Genomic DNA, 18,192 nt, shown 5'->3' with positions numbered 1-18,192 from the left:
CACCGTGACGAAACGGTGCTGGCTGCAGTGCTGCGCCGGCCGAGTCGGTGCGAGCGCATCAGTGAGGCAACGCATCCCCTTTCAAACCGGAGGGTAGTTTATGAGCCAAACAGTAACAAATTGCTGCTCCTGGCGCAGCTGGTATGTGGAAAATGAGAGGTGGCCAGCGAGCCCATTGTGCTGTCGCTGTTCTGGTTCCAGATGGAGAAAAAGCCACCTCGGTGCTACAAGAGGCAGCGGCGTGAGCAATGATGGCAGAGCTACCCCCTGGTCCTGCAGAAGCTGATACACACACCTCGGGGACCTCATCAATGTGTATTTAGTCCAAAGTGCTTTCAGAGTGTTCAGGGACAGCAAAGGAGGGTAATCTTGAAGACCAGCAGCAGTTTTGTCAATGACTTAAAAAGACTCGGTTAAATGAGCTAGTTGAATCCCACCATGCTTTATTCACATTAAAATCCTTATTTTGCTCTGGAATGCTGAATTTCTTCTGAAAAAGCTTTTGCTTCCTGAGAACTGTTCTCAGTTTGCCTGCATGAAGCAGTGCTCCTCTCAGAAGTTCAACTGCCAGGAGGTTTTGCAGGATCTCCCTACAGCTAGGAAGGTGTGACAAACTAGGGCAGAAACATTGCTGTATGCTGGCAAGGAAACTCGTAGAACCTCTTGATTCCTTGGGCTTTCTGGCAAGGAAAGGTTGTGCTTTCCATGATACAGTGCTGGTTGCTGGCTCTGTAAAAGTGCACTAACGTGATTTATTAGCTGGTACAAACACATTTGAAAACATCTGCTTCAGTGGTGGTGTGATCATTCTCGTGGTCACACCACCACCAGGACTGACAACCTTTTGGCCTGAGCAGGGCTAAAAAATAATGCTAATGAGACAATGTTGTTCTGGGACACCTCCCTGGGATGTTAGGTCCTCAAATACAAAGTGCGTTTCCTGGAGTTTAGTACCTACCCCTAAAGAGAAAGATTTTCATGCATGAGATCAGTAACAGTCTTTCCTTTCAGCATTCTTTACTCAATCAGATCTTTCTAAAGACAGCACATTTGACAGAATGCCATAGCATCGTCTGTTCTCCTGTAATTTATTTGGATCAATGTAGGAAAACAAAGTCCATGGGAAGAGCTTATCCTCAGCCTCAGGGCTTCCTTGGTGCATTCCTTCCTAGAAATACCCTGGGAGTACTTAAAGCCACTTAAGAAATCCACTTGGCTCCCACAGGGATGGTTACTTCTTTTAGCATACATTGGAACTGTTTTGATGAAGTATCGTTAGATCTGAGCACAGCATGAAGAAGAACAGAGCAGAGAATGGATCAGTTGCTTATTCCCAGCAAAACCTTGGCGGCTACACACTCCTTGGTAAGTTCCTGTGCTAAACATTGAAGCCTGTAGAGAAGCTCTGCAGTAAGAGGCAAAACTCACTTTTCTGAACGGGTTTTTATGTCCCGTTTGTGTGACTTATAGTTAAAGATCCATTTATTTCTAGGCCATATAGCCAGAAAGCAGGGTAAAGAGGATTTGAGGTACCGATTTCAAAAGTATGCAAAAGCATTTCTTTGTCAGTGATGGAGTAAAATGACACAGTCTTCTTCTGTAGCTCCAGAAAAACTCCAACCTTCAGTGGTTTATCCTTGTGCAATAATGTTTCTTGATTCCTGTGCCACGCTGACAGCTGCTTTCTGGGACCTAGCCATTCCACACACCAGGAATGCTCCGTTCTTCCTAGTTTTTCCCTTTTACCAATCATTTTATGAGCCACTCCAACAGCCCATCCATCACTGTCCTTGGTAATTACCTCCCAGTAGTGGCACCCAGTAGAGAAGCTCTGTGAGCACATCACTTGGCTGATGCAGAATCTATTGGGCGATGGTCCATAGTTAGTTGGGTGGCTGGAAACCATGACTTTTCTGTTCTGGGCTGTGATTGTTAAGCGCTCATAGACTCGTCTGAGATCAAAAGTCACATCATCTGCCCCTAGAAGAGAGAAAGGAAAATATTCTCACTTACAGGCAACAGGAAGGCAGATCCCCTCTATTTACATGCATTCTAAATGACAATGGATGTGGCTCCCTACTCAAGAACAGAAATGAAAACCAATGATTATACAATACACATTAATCAAAGTTCAGTACTGCAAACCAGCAAGAACCGTCATCCAGATACTAACAACTGTATCCTGAGCATACTGAAACATTCAACGGGCACAATTGTGTCACATCCATGATAGATTCATCCACTCCAGTGGGCGGGTGGAGGTACTACCCACAATCTCATAAAAAATGACCCTTTTGCCAATAATAAATGGGATGCTTAATAAAACTTACAGTCATCTGTTCACTGGGACGTGTTCTTGTGTGTTTTATCAGCAAAACCATTTGTTTTATGTTTTAAGCTACAGCTGCACTACTGTGTGTTGACAGTAAAAACATGTCTGTAAAAATGGTGCAGAATTCAGACAACTGGAGTCATTACAGCTTAGCACAGTAAAAAGCAGTAATGTGCAGTAACTGCCCGTGTTGCCAACTCAGACTCTGCAGCCAGCATAATCTACAACACAGCTTGTATACCTCCAGGAAGCAAGTTCCTTACCCTTTTTATCTTGCATATGCAGGGAGGTATAATATTGCCTTATGCTACAGTCACTGATTCATTTGTGGCAACCTCATTGTTTTCCTATGCTTCAGGTAAACAGACACATCTCCTGTTTATAAGCACAGTTTTCTTTAGCAAATCCACAGTCTCACAGTCACTTGAATATTGTTGTGGAACAGTCACACTGACTTGCATACTTACACTGGGAAAACCGGCTTGAATTCACTGGTTTTGGACTTTTAACTACAGACTCTGGAGATAAGGAGCAGGCACTTGTCTCTTGATACAAGTCTGGTGGTTCCACTACATACGGAAAAATTGAAGAGTTTAGGCACTTCTTCAAAATGTAAATAGGAAATATTCATGCTTCTAAAGGAAAATATATATTAAATAGCCTAGGTAATGATCAAAGTACAAAACAAAGAGTTGCTTTTTTATTCTATAAAAGAATTATAGATTATTTTTATCCATAATCAACAAAACACTGTACGCTGCTATCCTGAGTGTAATCAGAATGGAGTAGTCAAAAGAGTTAGATGGGCAAAGCAGTTGGATTTTCCTACGCACATAAGCAAGCTTCTGTCACAGAAGTTTTAAGTGTTCATTTATTTCTGAGTATCATGTATTTCTAGTGTTACTTGCATGTGCAAAGTCATTATTTACTCTAACTCTGACTGAAAAGCCTGACATTCAGCCCTAAAGCTTCAAAGGCTATTTCTCATTTTATGTGATATTACAGTGTATATTCACAAGTCTCATTTGCAGAGCTTTTCTGGTATAGTTACATAATACATTGGCTTCATCATGAAAGCTGTCCTCAAGAGGTCCTTCCCCACACCTCTGCCCTCTGATTCCTCAGGTTTGCTACTAAAAAATGATTGTGAAGCGAAGCTGTAAACTCAGTTGCTGAAATGACTGAGATAAGAAAAATGTTGAGTTAAAAATATGAATATCGGTTGATATGCTGGAAGGAAGGGATGCCATCCAGAGGGACCTTGACACGCTTGTGAGGTGGGCTGATGCCAACCTTATGAAGTTCAACCATGACAAGAGCAAGGTCCTACACCTGGGTCGGAGCAATCCCAGGCACAGCTACAGACTGGGCAAAGAAGAGATTCAGAGCGGCCCTGCGGAGAAGGACTTGGGGGTGCTGGTCGATGAGAAAACAAACATGAGCTGGCAGTGTGTGCTTGCAGCCCAGAAAGCCAACCGTATCCTGGGCTACATCAAAAGGAGCGTGACCAGCAGGTCGAAAGAGGTGATACTGCCCCTCTACTCTACTCTTGTGAGACTTCACCTGCAGTATTGTGTGCAGTTCTGGTGTCCTCAACATAAAAAGTATATGGAACTGTTGGAACAAGTCCAGAGGAAGGCCACGAGGATGATCAGGGGACTGGAGCACCTCCCGCATGAAGACAGGCTGAGAAAGTTGGGGCTATTCAGCCTGGAGAAGAGAAGGCTGCATGGGGACCTCATAGCAGCCTTCCAGTATCTGAAGGGGGCCTATAGGGGTGCTGGGGAGGGACTCTTCATTAGGGACTGTAGTGACAGGGCAAGGGGTAATGGGTTAAAACTCAAACAGGGGAAGTTTAGATTGGATATAAGGAGGAAATTCTTTCCTGTTAGGGTGGTGAGGCGCTGGAATCGGTTGCCCAGGGAGGCTGTGAATGCTCCATCCCTGGCAGTGTTCAAGGCCAGGTTGGACGAAGCCTTGGGCGAGATGGTTTAGTGTGAGGTGTCCCTGCCCATGGCAGGGGGGTTGGAACTAGACGATCTTAAGGTCCTTTCTAACCCTAACTTTTCTATGATTCTATAATAAGAATCTGTGGGGTTTTTTTCAGGACCAGTGCTTGGAAAAGGCAGGGAGTATTGGAAAGGGTAGGAAGGGGAGGATTGCCCCTTGGTGGCAGTGGGATTTTAGGTCAGTCTTGAGTTGCTCTCAAAAACACTTGGTGGTCTTTCTCCAGCAGACAGATAGTGCTGGGAGGAGAACTCCATAGCAAAGGCCACACCTGATGTAAAGCTTTGCTTAGTCACAGCTTTCTGTGGGAGGGAATTTTATGTCTGCTTTTAGCAAAGACTTTGCTGTTGCATTACTCTATGTTTAGAAAAAAAATATTTAAATAGATTATGTCTCATTCTCTACTTCTAATCTGCATGTTAGTCTGTTCTATCCTTTTGGGCTCCCATGAAAGTATAAAGTAATGATGCTGTCTCCTAAGCTGCAAGGGGTTTTATAATAATCACACAGATGCAGAGCTGCTTTCTGTGAAGGACCCTGTTAGATCCACTCCCTCTAAGAAAGATATTTCAAACTAAGGAAAACTCACCTGGTGGGAACTGCTCAGGGTATTTCTCCAAAAGCAAAATTTCCAACTTTCTCTTAAGAACTTCTACAGCACTTTTGACAACATTCAGTTTCTCATCAAGTGTAATTTTATCCGTTATTGAAGGCAAGTCTCTGGACCTATGTCTCTCTGGTAGGGTGCTCTAGTAATGACATAAAAGAATCAAGGGGAAGGTGTAAACAATAGCAGTTATTTCATCTAGCATATCAGATTATACTATAAAGCCAGAGTGGAAGAACAGCAGTTATCCCTCAAAAATCTTATTCTTTGTATCAAGAGCTTCCTTTATAGTATAGTTATCTGAGAACTAACCTGAAATCTTACAGAAAATAAGAAAGGATAGTTTGTTCTTAGTGAAAAATTAAATACTTTGTTTTCCCCAAGAAAACTAAGAATGGAACTCATTTTTTTATATATATGTATATATATGTTTTAGAATTTCCTTAAGTATACATACGTGTGCACAAATTTTCTCTTGTTAAACTGTCTTCTTGTTCCAGAATGCAAACCAAAAGTTTTAACATGTATTAGTATGAGATCTAGGATAAAATACCTACAAAAGGATAAGCCTTATTTGCCTAAAGTTAGGAACTGCGGAAATTCACATCTGAGCTTTTTCTCTTAGTCTGCCTTTACAGCCTCCAAAAAGAAACAGGCCTTCTGAAGGCTGGATTAGTCTCATTTGCAGGTAGGAGACTCAAGCAGGCCAGATGACTCATGCTCTCAAAGTTGCCATTTCTCTTTATTGTCTATAGCAGGACTCTGGACCACATACAAATACGTAGTTACACCAGATGAATTCCAATGTAGGACCTTGTGCCTTGGCCTGGGAAGTCCACTTCTGTCTCCTGGCACTGTCACATGCAGCGAGCCCCACTCCAAATTCCTGCTAGCTAATTTGCATCATGGGTGTTTTTGTTTTCAACATCAAAATGGGCTCTGCAAACTTTAAAGTGTTTTAACTGCCTCTTTTGAAAGGCCTTGACATATTTTCCCCAGAAATTGTTAGAGTACTTAACTTTGTGAGGTCTTTAATATGTGTATATACTTATTCTGGAAAATAAGAAGGTAATAAAGGATCTTATGTTAACCTCAGATTTGACTCAGGAGTGGATTTAAGCCATGCAGTCCTTACTTCACTCCATCTTACCAATATCCTTGGAACAAATCTAGTTCTGGATTGCATTCCTGAACTATGCCTTTTCTAGTATTTTTCCCTCTGAATATCTCACTCCAAACTCTCCCTGGTAACAGCAATGTCTGTGGATCACTGTCTCTACTGAGAATAGTGCAGTAGGGACGTGGAAGTACTTTGTACATATTCAGCTATCCAAGACATTTAGCCTAAGTTTCTACTCATATTCTGCCACTTCATAACTTACTGTTTCAGCTGTGATGTCTGTGAGCCTGTTCACTTCAATGCAGAGCTGGTGAATAGTCTCTTCAATTTTCTCTTCAGCTGCTTTTTGCTCTTGTTCAATGAACACCAGTGTGTGTCTCTCCTGTCTTTCAACATATTCCTTCATGCAACTGAAATCTCTCGTAACATGGCTTTTGATCTGAGATGTATATTCCTGAAAGGCAGAAAACACGGAGTTCATTGTTTCGTTAGGATAGAAGTGTGGAATATGAGAAACTACCGCCCCACTTAACATGCTCTTTGACTGACCCTTGCAGAGCAGAAACAGCCACGTTTATTCAAAGGAATAAAATATATTTGACACTATCCTGCACTACCTGAAATCAGATTTTGGGCATGTTAAGGATTTTGACTATTTTATGGCCAGCAGTCTTGGCTAGACAGCTCATAAAAATCACTGTTCCCTCTTTATGATTTGCATTTTGCATCTAACAGCACTGGAAACATTCAGGTTACTCCTGGGGTAGGCAGGAAAAGGCAACATGCACAATTCCAGCGGCCTTTGTGCTAGCCAAGGCAGCAGTTAATGCAGCTGGTGCCATTGTTCATTCTCATGGATAACAACAGAGGTGTGACAGCAAAAGAAGGAAACAAAAAGGCAGATTCCTGCTCTGGGCTGAAAGACTACAATGGAGTCAGCCTCTCCAGGAGGCAGTAGAAACAAAAGCTAACTGCAGGTAATGAATGTACAATGTGTACCTTTGTTTTACTGAGCTCTTCTCTCAAAAGGTGGATGGTCTCTATAGTCACTTCCAGTTCCTTGGAGATGTCCTGTATCTCTTCCTCCATCTCTTCCTCCTTTAAAGTGACACATTGGACAATTTATCCATATACCCCTCTCAAAGAAAGCATGTCTATGTTAAGCAGCAGGCCAATAAAAATCCCTACATCATAGTTAAGCACTGGACTGGTTGTGGGGTCTGAAGACTCAACTAATTCTGAGGGGAAATCGTAACAATGAAGTCAGTATGCAACAGTCACCAATGACATGTTCAAATATAATTAAGCTTCAGACTACAGAGACTGAAGATTACATTTTAGATACATATGTGCTAAAATAATGAGAGTCAACAGGTTTTTCTCATCTCTTCCAAGTTTGGGAGTTATTTCGAGCAGAGATCTAGGTAATGTGTCAGTCCCATTTTGTGCCATTCAGCTGGGTGGAGCTGTAGCACTGTATAATAATGTTATGTGTCCTTTCAGCAGTCTCCAATGCTATGCTGATGCAATAACTAACACCCAGCACAGTTAACTATTACTACTGTACATCAGCTGAACACACACAGCTATTAGTTCTTTCAATTCAGCTCTGCAGTCCTCAGAGTATCAGATGCCACCCAGACACTGCTTTAGCTAAACCCGTCTCCTCAACATACCGATATTGTTACGACAGCGCTAATATTAGCACAGGAAATGCAAAGCACCCGGGGTGGGGAGCAAAAAGATAAAGTTCCCTGAGTCGTGGCCATGTCCCCATGTTCACGACACCATGGGTTGCCCCAGTGTCCCGGCGAGGAGCGCCGCGCTGCTTCCGCCCCTACCTTGACCCCATATCGCCGTCCCGCCGAGCTCTGGTCGTTGCAGGCAACAGCTGCGGAGAACTTCGGTTCATTCTGTGCTTCCAACTCTTCTTCCTTTACCTCCTGCCGGACCAGGTTCACCAAAGCGGCCAGCTCCCGGTTGGGCCGCAGGTCCTTCAGCTCGAAGCCCTCCCGGCAGAGCGGGCAGGCTGCGCGCTGCTTCCCCTTGCAGTACTGGAGGATGCAGGGCCGGCAGAAGCTGTGGCCGCAGCCCGGGAGCCGCACCGGGTCCGCGAAGTGCTGCAGGCAGCAGGCGCAGCTCAGCTCCACCGCGCGCAGCAGCCGCCCCAGGGGCACCGCGGCAGCCATGGCCCGGCCCGGAGCGGAGCGCAGCGCACCCGAGCTGCCGCTGACTTTCGGTTTCGCCGGCGCCTCTTCCCGGGCTCCGGGCGAGCGCCGGGAGGGCGGGCTCTGCCCCGGTACCTGCTGCGCCGGAGACCTCTGGGTTGCGCCGGAGACCTCTGGGTTCCACCGGGACCGGGTAGCCCCGCTCCAACCTGGGCCGAGGATCCGGGTTGACTGCAGACATGGGCTGTAGCCATGGCTGTAGCCATGTGCTGCGGAGCAGTCCATGACCCGGCCATGACTTTTACTGACTCTCAAAAAACTGCTGTTATCTGCACAATTTCATTTTCACATTGAAGTTCCCGGTTTTGTAACCATCAGAGTTGCTGACAGGGCTGATCTGGGGAGCAAGCAACATGGCACAGCACCACTTGCAGAGCCCCATCTGTGTGAAGTTTGGATGGCCAGAGGTCTCCTGAGGTCATCGTGGGTTAGTCAGTTCATCTCAAAATAACAGTTAACCTACATTAAAGCAAACGAAGACGTTCCTCATACAAGCGAGGAGGTGCTTTGCTATTCATTTTGAGGGCTGCAGGATTAGGTTGTTAAAAAGATGCGCTGAACCAGCATGTGAACTAGAATGAATCATGTTGCACAGGGAGAGAGTGGGAATACAGGGAAGTTCATGGGAGCATATCCACAAGCAAAACTGCTGCAGATTGCTCAGAGTTGTGGGGCAATGAGCTGACTGAGACAGGCAGAATGGTGATCCCACTTAAGCTATTCTTCTGCACTATTGGGGGGGGGGGGGGCGAGAGAGAGGAGAGAGAGGGAAACAAAACCAAACCCAAAGAGTTAATCTTGCTAATCTCTGAAAGTATTAGCACTTCCTTATTTCTGCAGAAGAGAACTATTCCGGGTATCTAAGACTGGCTGGCAACTGTCAGCAAAAGGTGGAAGCCTCACCAGAAACTTAGTGTGCAAGACTTCCTCTTGATTTGCAAACTAAGGCTTTTTGAAAAGAAGAATTAAGTATCTGAATGACTGGCCGCTTGGTAGAACCAAATCTCAGACTTGGTATTGAGGGAAGAAAATACTCAGGGTACCCTATCAGTGCACATCTTCATCAGTTCCTGCACAGAATGGATGTGAATGGTACCTGGTCAGGAAGTACCCTCAACTTGAGTGCTCATCCTCATTCATCTAGTGTCTCTGAGCAAGTCATTGGAGAGAACACTTTCAAAACCAGTTTCTGCCTTTCAATTCTCAGACTAATTAAGCTCATTAAGCTTCAGCTGTTTTTTAGGTGGTGAGGCAGATCAGCATGTGTTCATCCTGTGCTCATCTGAGTTTGCTGGGGCACTATGTGGTGTTGCTCTGGAAATATTCACATGTTGGATTTGCAAATCATTAAAAAGTCAAGCAATAGAGATTGTTGAAAGCAAGGAGCTATGAATGTTTATCATTAGAGCAAGTCCATTACAGTACATCCACAATTCTTGACTTTTATTTTTTACAGTGCTGAAAATGTAACACTGTAAAAGACACTGAACTCGCTTGGTTGAAAACCACTATGTTTCTGTCTGGAGCAGCCAGATAGAACGTAGCTGCCTGAATCTGCTCCTCCCTGAGGACATCCAGTGACTCCAGCATAAATCAGTATCTAAAATCTATCCAACAGATCCCGCTGAATCATCCTTACAGGAGATGGTGCCTTTGCCCCTCAGTCACTATGTACCCATGTGACCAATGACCCCCCGTCACTGGCAGGATACATGCCACTGCCTGTATTGTCAGGTATGTCCTTCAGGATGTACATGAGTCCTTCTGACATCAGATCAAGGCAAGAAAAGGAGGAGCTGACATAACAGCACCTGCAGGAGTCCTCAAGGAAATACATGCCAGTCCTTCTGGGGTCAGACTTTCTCCACTGACTTGGTATTTTTTTCCATAGGACAACACTGGATGATTCATCCCTGTCAGGCTGGGAAGGCCTCCTCTGCTCAAAAGCAGCAGAGGGTAGGAAGAGAGAAGGCTCTTCAAGTGAGGTTCTGCAGGGGCACAGATCATTTCTGAATATCTGCACTCCCCCTTATCCATTTCTCTGTTGCCACCCTTCCTGTGCCTGTGGCTTTTGAAGAAGCAGCCCCTTGTACTAGAGACACTTGGGCCTTGAGCACCATCCTTGCCAACAGAAAGAGGCCACAGAGCAATGCCAAAAAAAGCCCAAGAAGTGCAGTTCACCAGAACTCAGTGCTAGTCTTAACCAGTCAAAGGCTGGGCAATGACTCCATTTAAGGCGTCTATCCACTCCCTCTGCTCCCTTTCGTTCTCACATATAAACACAAACTCTCTCATTGGTGTGACCACAGTGATCGCTGGTTTCTTCTTCACCCGGACTCCCTGGGGCACACCAGCTCGCACTTCATATCCCTCATCCATGGTTCCAATTAAAACCTGGCCCTGTGCAAATGCATCCTGGAAAGAAGGAAGCAGAAGACCGCCATTAGCTCCAGCAGACACTGCTATCCAAACAGCTCAGCTTCAAAGAGATCTATTGACAAGGGAGAAGAGCTCTTGAAACTGAGCCTGCTTTAGTCTTGTGCAGCCACTGGAAAAGCTGGATGAGAACAGACCCTTCCTCCCCACCCACCTTCATGTGGAATAGCAAAGAACACTCCTCTTACCAGTGGTTTTTTAAAGTACATCAGGTTCCTTTCTTGTGAATCCAGGCAAAACCAGCGCACCTTAAAGGGCTCCTTCTGCTGCAGGGAGATGGTACAAGTTCTTTAAAGACCAAGTCCCAGAGGGGAGTTCCACCTATTCAAGGCAGATCCCTGGAGTGCTTAAATGTCTCAGAGACTGAGTTCAGTTTAACTCATCCCCGTAACAGGTAACGGGCGAGTCACTGCTGTGTGCAGGCCTCATCTCGCCTTCTCCCAGGGTTCACACTAGAGATGAGCATTTAGTGACAATCATTTGGGTAAGGCAGGCAAGTTTGTTTCTACCAGTGATCAAATTATAGAGATTAAGAAAGTTGCAGCAAATGGATCAATTGAAAGCACTGCAGAGAATGATTCCTGGGCCAGTGGTGCTAATGTGCAATCAGTTTCAACGTTTTGGCTGGGGGCTGTGCCTAGGCAAGAAGTGGCATTGTTCAAACAAGACCTCCGATCTTCATCTTCTCCTTCACCATGCCTGAAATCTTGCCCCTCCTGTTCCAAGAGGTAGTGGCCCAAATACTTTCCTACAAAAACCCAAACCAAACCACAGGCTTCACTGTGGAGAATTTCTCAATCGCACTTTGCTGCTATAGGCAGATGTGATTTATGTGCTACAGATTTTAAGAGAAACGGGGAAGTAGGGGAGTCAGCATGTGATGTTCTATTCTAGCAGGAGCTGCAGTTAGCAGATAACAGCAATCCATTCTGTGTTGCACAACAGGACTTTGCATGTCCACTGCCAGCTAATCCATCTTGCTTATTCTTCAAGGAGGATTCTCCTTCCTAGTCTTATTTTCCACACAAAGTAAAACATGATCCCCAAGAACATGACAGGCTTGAATATAAAGTCTTTTATCAACCCAGGAAGTGTACAGTCACTCAGCAAATCATTTACTAGTGAACATCACAGAATTATCAAATACTTTCCATCTGGAATAATCTTGTGTACTGCTAAATATGCACTTACTTTTGGTCCCGTTTTCTCCATGTATCCTTCTTTGATATAATTTCTTGTGATCCTGGGTATGAGCTAGAAGAATACAAACACAAAAATGTCTGTCTATCCCAGCCCAAACCAGGACAGCATGTCTCATTCAAGCTTGCTTTGCTGTTCTGTTTCTGTCAAAACTAATCACCATCAATTTTGGCTTTTGGGGTCTAGGGTTTTTTTGGCTGCTCAGTAAAGGGAAGTCTGAAATAGGAAGGAACATAAGATTTTTGAAAGATTACACTTTATAAGGACCACATAGAGACTTTTAGGCCTTAAAAGTTGACAATGGTTTTGCATGTTATGCAGCGCGCCCTTTCTTGCTCCATCTTCTGGCCATTCCAAGACCCATACTCTGCCGTTTGAGTACCTGACTCTGAGAGTAGTGAGAAAATGTTTCCCCACGCTGTGTTTGCATAGACTGCTTCAAGCCCTGTTCAGTTCTCACCTCAGGCTCAGGGACATTTGGGAAGGTTGTTCTGAGATAATGGTAACGTGCTGCCCGAATGGCATTGAACCAGTCAACAATCTCCTAGGGAAAACAGCAAACACAAACATAAAGACAAGAAAAACAAGTAAGAGTGCTGCCTCTCCAAAATGCTTTTCTCCTTTCTTATAGTCTCTGGGCAAAGATGTAGTTTTGTACCACAAAAACCTTTGTGGTACTCACCTTTCCACTTTCGTGATAGACAAAAAGGTTCCTTCTTTGACCATCTGTTTTGTATGTGATCTGCAGCCCGTGAGCATGTTGGATTTTATCCGTCTGGAACATTGCATTCAGATTCTCAATGCTGATAATGGCTTTTGGACCTCCAAACTGTGAAATTAAAAACATCACTATATTAAAGTGCTCTCAGGGAAGGTAATGGAGGACAGATTAGCTGTATGAGAACTAGACCTCTACTGAAGAAAAAGCAGACATCCTAAAATACCTGAATATTGGATATGCCCAAAATATTAAGCCTTAATTATGTGACACATAAAATCGCTTTCAAACAGCGATTCCCTTGCCTTGACAAATGCTGGGCTGCTATTTGAAAGGGATGTGTCCCAATTGCAAGAGGTGGGTCTATCTATCTCGAGCCTTATAGTTGGAGAACAATTAGCTACACCCCGTGCCAAAGGGAGACATATTGAGGATGATGCTGCAGTAGCTGATGACAGAATATTTTGGTAACAGCTGCTAACAGATCTCTTCATCTTGCTGTTCAAGTGCCAGTATCCATTTCCTTTGTTCACTAAGCAAAAGGAGGCTGCATGGTTAAGATAAAGGATGAGGAAAAGTGTTGAATCTAAAAAAGCAATTGCCTAAGATAGCACATGTGTTAACAAGAAGACATCTGGGCTCCTGCAAACACAGGCTGGCCTGGCTGCAAAACTAGAGACAAAGCTATTTATGCTGGGTTTTGCTGGTGAAGAGCAGGGCTTGAGGAGGGATGTTGACCAGCTACCTGCAGCCGACTCTGACTGAGAAACTCACTTCTTTGGTGTAGTACTTCATCACTCCTTCCCTTGCTGATAGGAGAAATCGTCTCTTACGGAAGTGCCTGTTTTCCCGTCCACGCTTCCAGAGGAATCCTTCCCGGCTGCCTGCATATCAGACCAAGGTAAGTGTGAGAGAAGGGCAGCACGACAGCAGGTCTGTTTATCTAAATGGTGAGGTGGCACAGAGTATCAAGTCTCTTCTCCAGCTGAGAATTTTTACCTCTTATGAAAAAAAATCAGTGGAGAACGAGAGAACTCATCTGAATACACCCTTGCACTTGTCTGGGTGCCTTTTCTCAGGATCTTCTTCTCAAAGTTAGAGTCAAAGCAAGGCCTGCACATCCAAGAGTTCAAACACAACAAGCCAGCCTTAAAGATCTTCACAGCTGCACACAGAACACTGCGCTGCTGGCTTTAACACTAACACCTTTTCCCTGACAATCCTAACTTTTACCTGCAGAACAAGGATCTTGGCAGACTCGGGTGGCAACAAATTCCTCACGCTCATATTTAGCTCTAATCCATTGCTCTTTTAAAACCCTGAAAAAGGAAAACATGGATAAAGCTGATCTGCCTCTACTCTATTTTCACCAGTCAACCAAAGAGACCTGGAGAGGGAAGTAGTAGTTCAATAGCTGTGAAAGACTGCAACAGTGAACACCCCACTGACTTACAAGCAATCACAGAACTGGGGGATGTAATAGTAAGGAGGGACTTTTGCCTCGTATTTAGCTTTGGCACAGAGGTTCCCATGCTTCTTCATAAACTGAAACACAAAAGAAGGTATGGTTAGGTATGCAACTATAAAATCAGTACCATGTCATTAATATAAAACGAGACTTGTATTAAAGGGAACACTGCACTTTTTTGCTCAGTCTTGCCATAACTCTCAGTGCATCTCTACATACATCTACAAATTCCCTTTGGCACTATAGATTGCACTTATGAGGTGGGAGCCTTTTTCAGTATTTACAGTTCTGAACTAGATGGGAAGGAACAAGGGATTGCAGTTGTTGATTAAAAGAACAAAAGAGAATAAGGAGATAAATTAGTTATGATCTCCCTGTACCTTATTCTCCTAGACATCAACCATGATTATATTACTAACATAATTCAATTGAAAGACGAGAGGTTGAGCCAATGTTTAAGAAGAGTATGTTGACTTCTGAACAGAACATAGTATCTGGAAATATCTGTGGGCTTCTAAACCACAGTGAGGAGTTACTGTGTGCTATAGAAAAATATATGCTGCAGGTTGTCAGAAACACAATCATTCAGCAATGTAATTTGATCGAGTAAGTCATTAAAACACCCTTAAAGTTACCCACGGAGTTAACTTGACTCTGTGTGGACAACAGGAATTGCAAGGCAGAGGAGGCTATGATGAAATGTGGAGGAAAGCAAGTGAATTACCACTTTTTCCTCTGTACCTCTATCAGATCGTTCTCCCAGAAGTCAAGCCGAAGGGATTTGACCTTGCTGATCTGAGGAAGGTTGCGATGGATTCCAGAGCAGTTCAAACAAATGAATATTCCAAGTTTGTAAGAAGCCCACTCTGGATCTAGACACAAACACGAAGAATGAACTGATACATGAGAAAAGACACAGCCACTGGCAAGGGTGAAAAAGCTCATCTGATGCACAGCCCAGGCTTCACACATAATACATCGGATACCATGCTATTGTTTGTGGCTGTCGCCTCACTGTGTTCAGCGCAACAGTACCTGCCCTCCCCAGCGCCCCTGCATTTCTAGGCTCTGTCAAGGATTATTTGTTTAAAAATGAATGTGACTGTGCAGGCAGCAGAGGAGCCACGTAAAAGCTCAGCTAATTATCAGTTCTACATGAAAAGCTGCTGTTGCTGAATTAACAATGGAAGGATGTTGCAGACAGCGAGCGCTAGTGAGAGTACAACTGAGTACAACCACTTAGTGCGAGGACTTGTGTCTGCTGCCCACAAGAGCTCTTGCCTCCTGCTCCCTCCCTGATGCTCAGAGGCATGCGAGTGCTCTGGCAAACCCATTTCCTTGGACAGCTGCGTTCATTATGTCAGCCTCTTCTTTCCCCTTATCACATTAAGCAGAAGCTCCTTGTTGTCTTCTTCCAGCTGCTGTAAGCTACTGATTGACTTCTCACTTTGAGGAGGGTGGCTCCCACCTCGACCAAGCGCAGGGTGCCGGCTCGCAGCGGGCTTTCCAGCAGGCCTTCGGGCGCCCTTCTCCACACCAACCCCACTGCACAGCCATTCCTATGGAGCTGGAAAACGGCTTCATGCTCTGCCTGCAAATAACCCTGGGGAAGCCGCCGCTGCGCCGAGCCCGCTTCCTGCCCCTCGCTGTCCCCCGCCGGCCTGAGGGGAGCCATGTCCCGACCCCGCAGGGAGCGGCCGCCCCTCAGGGCCCGCCGGAGCGGCCACCTCCGAGGCGGGACCCCGCCCGCGGTACGCGAAGTGAGAGGGAACGGCGGCCCCGCCGCGGGGAGCCGGCTCGCCGGGAGGCTGCCCGGGCTGAATGGGCACTGCCCGGCCGGCGGGACGGCCAGGGCAGCCCGCGGGCCGCTCGCTTGTCGCCGCTTTCCTGTCAGGAACACGGAGGGAAGGGCGCCGGGGCGCTGCCAGGAGGAGCCCCCTCACCTGGCATCCCGCAGTCGGCGCAGAGGCTGTTCCCGGTGCCGGCTGCCCTCTGCAGCTCCAGCAGCACCGTCTTGTTGCTGTCGCGGTCCATCATCACCGCTCCGTGCCCGGCGCAGCCCCGGCAGAATGAGGAACTGGGGCGCGGTCCCGGCCAGGCGCTGCCGGGCCGAGCCGCCCCTTCGGGCCGCCTCCTGCGGCGGGTGGAGGGGGGAGAACGGCGGGGCCCGGCCCGGAGGCAAGGCCCGCGGCGGCAACGGCTCCGGAGGAGCTGCGCGGCACCGAGGGGGGGCGAAGGAAAACGCTGTGAGCGACACTCGGTGCGGGGCTCGGGACTGCAGATGGCAGTGGAAATGGTAAAGCCGATGCCCAACAGCCCGTGACGTGATGCTCAGTTTAGCTAAGGAAAGAAAAAGACAAAAGTGAAAGAATTAAGGATTTCCAAAGTCAATTAAATCAGAAATAGTGTAAGAGATATTCAAATATTTCTCATTTTACTAGTTTCAGATAAAAATTTGCATAGTTAACTTGCGTTACTGTACTGCACTGTAATATGCAGTTCTTCGGTAAAGTTTAGGTATAATCTGGTAAAACCAAGGTGTAGTTTGCAGATGACACAATTCTATACCAGAGATGTATTATCGGTTGAAAGTACTGACATGTTTTTCCCATCTTTTTAGGTACTGAAGAGCATCGTACCTTTGATTCATTTTTAAATAGTGTGAAGCCATGAAATAAACAGCAGCAGAGTATCTGAGGAGTTGTTCAACTACCTACATAAAATCTCTTTTCAGCACTTACCCTTTAAGAACTGTTTTATACTCGAACGTAGAAACGGGTTTCATTTTCCCCAGAGATCGTTGTTGTGCAAACCGTACAACACAGGTACTTTGCTAGCTGTTGTGGTGCCCTTACAAATCCTGTCAAATAAAAAAGAGAAATCTCTATGACATTTGCACAGTGGTTATTTATATTCAAGACAACATAGAGACACACCAAAAAACCCCTCAGCTGTTGGTCAGTAGCCCCACTGTGGCACACTCACAAGCTGAGCTTCAGTGTCTTTCTGCACGTCCGTCCCAGGCTCAGCCGTCAAGATTCAGTCCTCATAAAAGCCCTCAAACAGGGCAAGAAGTGATAGTCTTGCTTGGAAAGGGATCCTTCCATCCCACTTTACAGTATTAACATAGAATATGCTTGCAAGAACATGCCGAAGCTTAACTGCTCTTTTTCTGTATTACTCATGGGATTGTAGAATAATGTCAACTTCATTTATGTTCTACAAAGCAATAGTGGAATGATAGTAAAAAGAAAGCTTGAAACTTGACTGAGATGTCAACAAGAACATGTTTGTTCTTAAATTATTGTACACTTAGTAATAAGGACTGCTTAAATAGGGTGCAGAGTCATTGTGAAACTCCAGGGTTTTTTTTACTTCTGGTTTCACTGAATTCTGTTACTCAGTCTGCAGACATGGGGTTGTGTCTTTTTCCTTTCCAGGTATCTGCAGTCATTTGCAAGATGCCCAATGCTGATTTTTAGGTTTTTTCTTACTTTCACACCATGGAAGCAAAAGTTGTCATACTCAGACAGGCAGCATAAAGTACTAAGCAGGGCCCAAAGCATTGCAGGAAAATGTTTTGAATCAAAGGTGGGTGACTTCTGCAGCACTGGAATGGAACTTGTGAAGCATTTCCTTTTCAGCTGAGTTAATCAAAACCAGCCCCAGATCTGTCTTCCTCAAGAGCAACTTGTCCTTCACAGAAATGTGTGTTGTTCTAGCATGCAAAAGGTGCTCATGCAGAAAAATGCAAAGTTAGTAATGTATCAAAGTTCAAATAAATCCTCACAAGTGGATTATGCTTCATTCAAACCACCTTGAGTTGTCTTTATGTGGTAGTTGCAAACAAGTATCTTATAAAGAAATGAAAGACTTGAATTCCACCTTACCTTTTGGATGCCACAGCCTGGAAGTTCTATCAAAACCCCAAAAACCTAGGGCAGTTATTAGAACCAGAGAGCTGACTTCAAAAGGAGGTCTCCCATGGCTTTCTCCTTTATGGCTTTTAAATTATCCATGAATTTCCTAAAATAGTAATACTTTCTAAGGCTTGTTTCCAATTTATGCAGGTCCCC

At 45.2% G+C, this 18,192-nt stretch overlaps 2 protein-coding genes and 1 long non-coding RNA gene across 5 annotated transcripts; 1 reads left to right on the top strand and 2 right to left on the bottom strand.

Annotated features, from left to right (window-relative positions):
* Positions 1 to 76: 76 nt before the first annotated feature.
* RNF135 (ring finger protein 135) lies at positions 77 to 8,395 on the bottom strand. The gene is made up of 6 exons (XM_065693989.1): positions 7,908 to 8,395; positions 7,066 to 7,164; positions 6,329 to 6,520; positions 4,929 to 5,088; positions 2,800 to 2,901; positions 77 to 1,980 (listed from the first exon to the last, which is right to left on the bottom strand). The coding sequence occupies exons 1-6, from the start codon at positions 8,253 to 8,255 to the stop codon at positions 1,445 to 1,447; spliced, it is 1,437 nt and encodes a 478-aa protein (XP_065550061.1). The 5' UTR covers positions 8,256 to 8,395; the 3' UTR covers positions 77 to 1,444.
* Positions 8,396 to 9,659: 1,264 nt separating this feature from the next.
* ADAP2 (ArfGAP with dual PH domains 2) lies at positions 9,660 to 17,329 on the bottom strand. Of its 3 annotated transcripts, none has more exons than XM_065693992.1 (12): positions 17,053 to 17,329; positions 16,858 to 16,976; positions 16,060 to 16,456; positions 14,858 to 14,988; positions 14,102 to 14,193; positions 13,882 to 13,967; positions 13,423 to 13,532; positions 12,613 to 12,759; positions 12,391 to 12,471; positions 11,922 to 11,984; positions 10,919 to 10,996; positions 9,660 to 10,709 (listed from the first exon to the last, which is right to left on the bottom strand). In XM_065693992.1, exons 3-12 carry the CDS (start codon positions 16,151 to 16,153, stop codon positions 10,494 to 10,496), a joined length of 1,098 nt encoding a protein of 365 aa, XP_065550064.1. In that variant the 5' UTR covers positions 16,154 to 16,456; positions 16,858 to 16,976; positions 17,053 to 17,329; the 3' UTR covers positions 9,660 to 10,493. The 3 variants fall into 3 exon arrangements, with proteins under 3 accessions (XP_065550064.1, XP_065550062.1, XP_065550063.1); XM_065693990.1 differs by having other exon boundaries at positions 12,391 to 12,474; positions 17,053 to 17,327; XM_065693991.1 differs by having other exon boundaries at positions 12,391 to 12,474; positions 17,102 to 17,327.
* On the top strand, positions 15,350 to 17,003 carry LOC136021594 (uncharacterized). The gene is made up of 2 exons (XR_010615838.1): positions 15,350 to 15,867; positions 16,737 to 17,003. It is a non-coding gene; the product is annotated as an uncharacterized LOC136021594 (long non-coding RNA).
* Positions 17,330 to 18,192: the final 863 nt, after the last annotated feature.

Source organism: Lathamus discolor, chromosome 13 (assembly GCF_037157495.1).
Source record: "Lathamus discolor isolate bLatDis1 chromosome 13, bLatDis1.hap1, whole genome shotgun sequence".
Classification (NCBI taxonomy): domain Eukaryota; kingdom Metazoa; phylum Chordata; class Aves; order Psittaciformes; family Psittacidae; genus Lathamus; species Lathamus discolor.
Note: the sequence above shows the minus strand (reverse complement) of the source record. Positions and strands in the feature narration are given on the sequence as shown.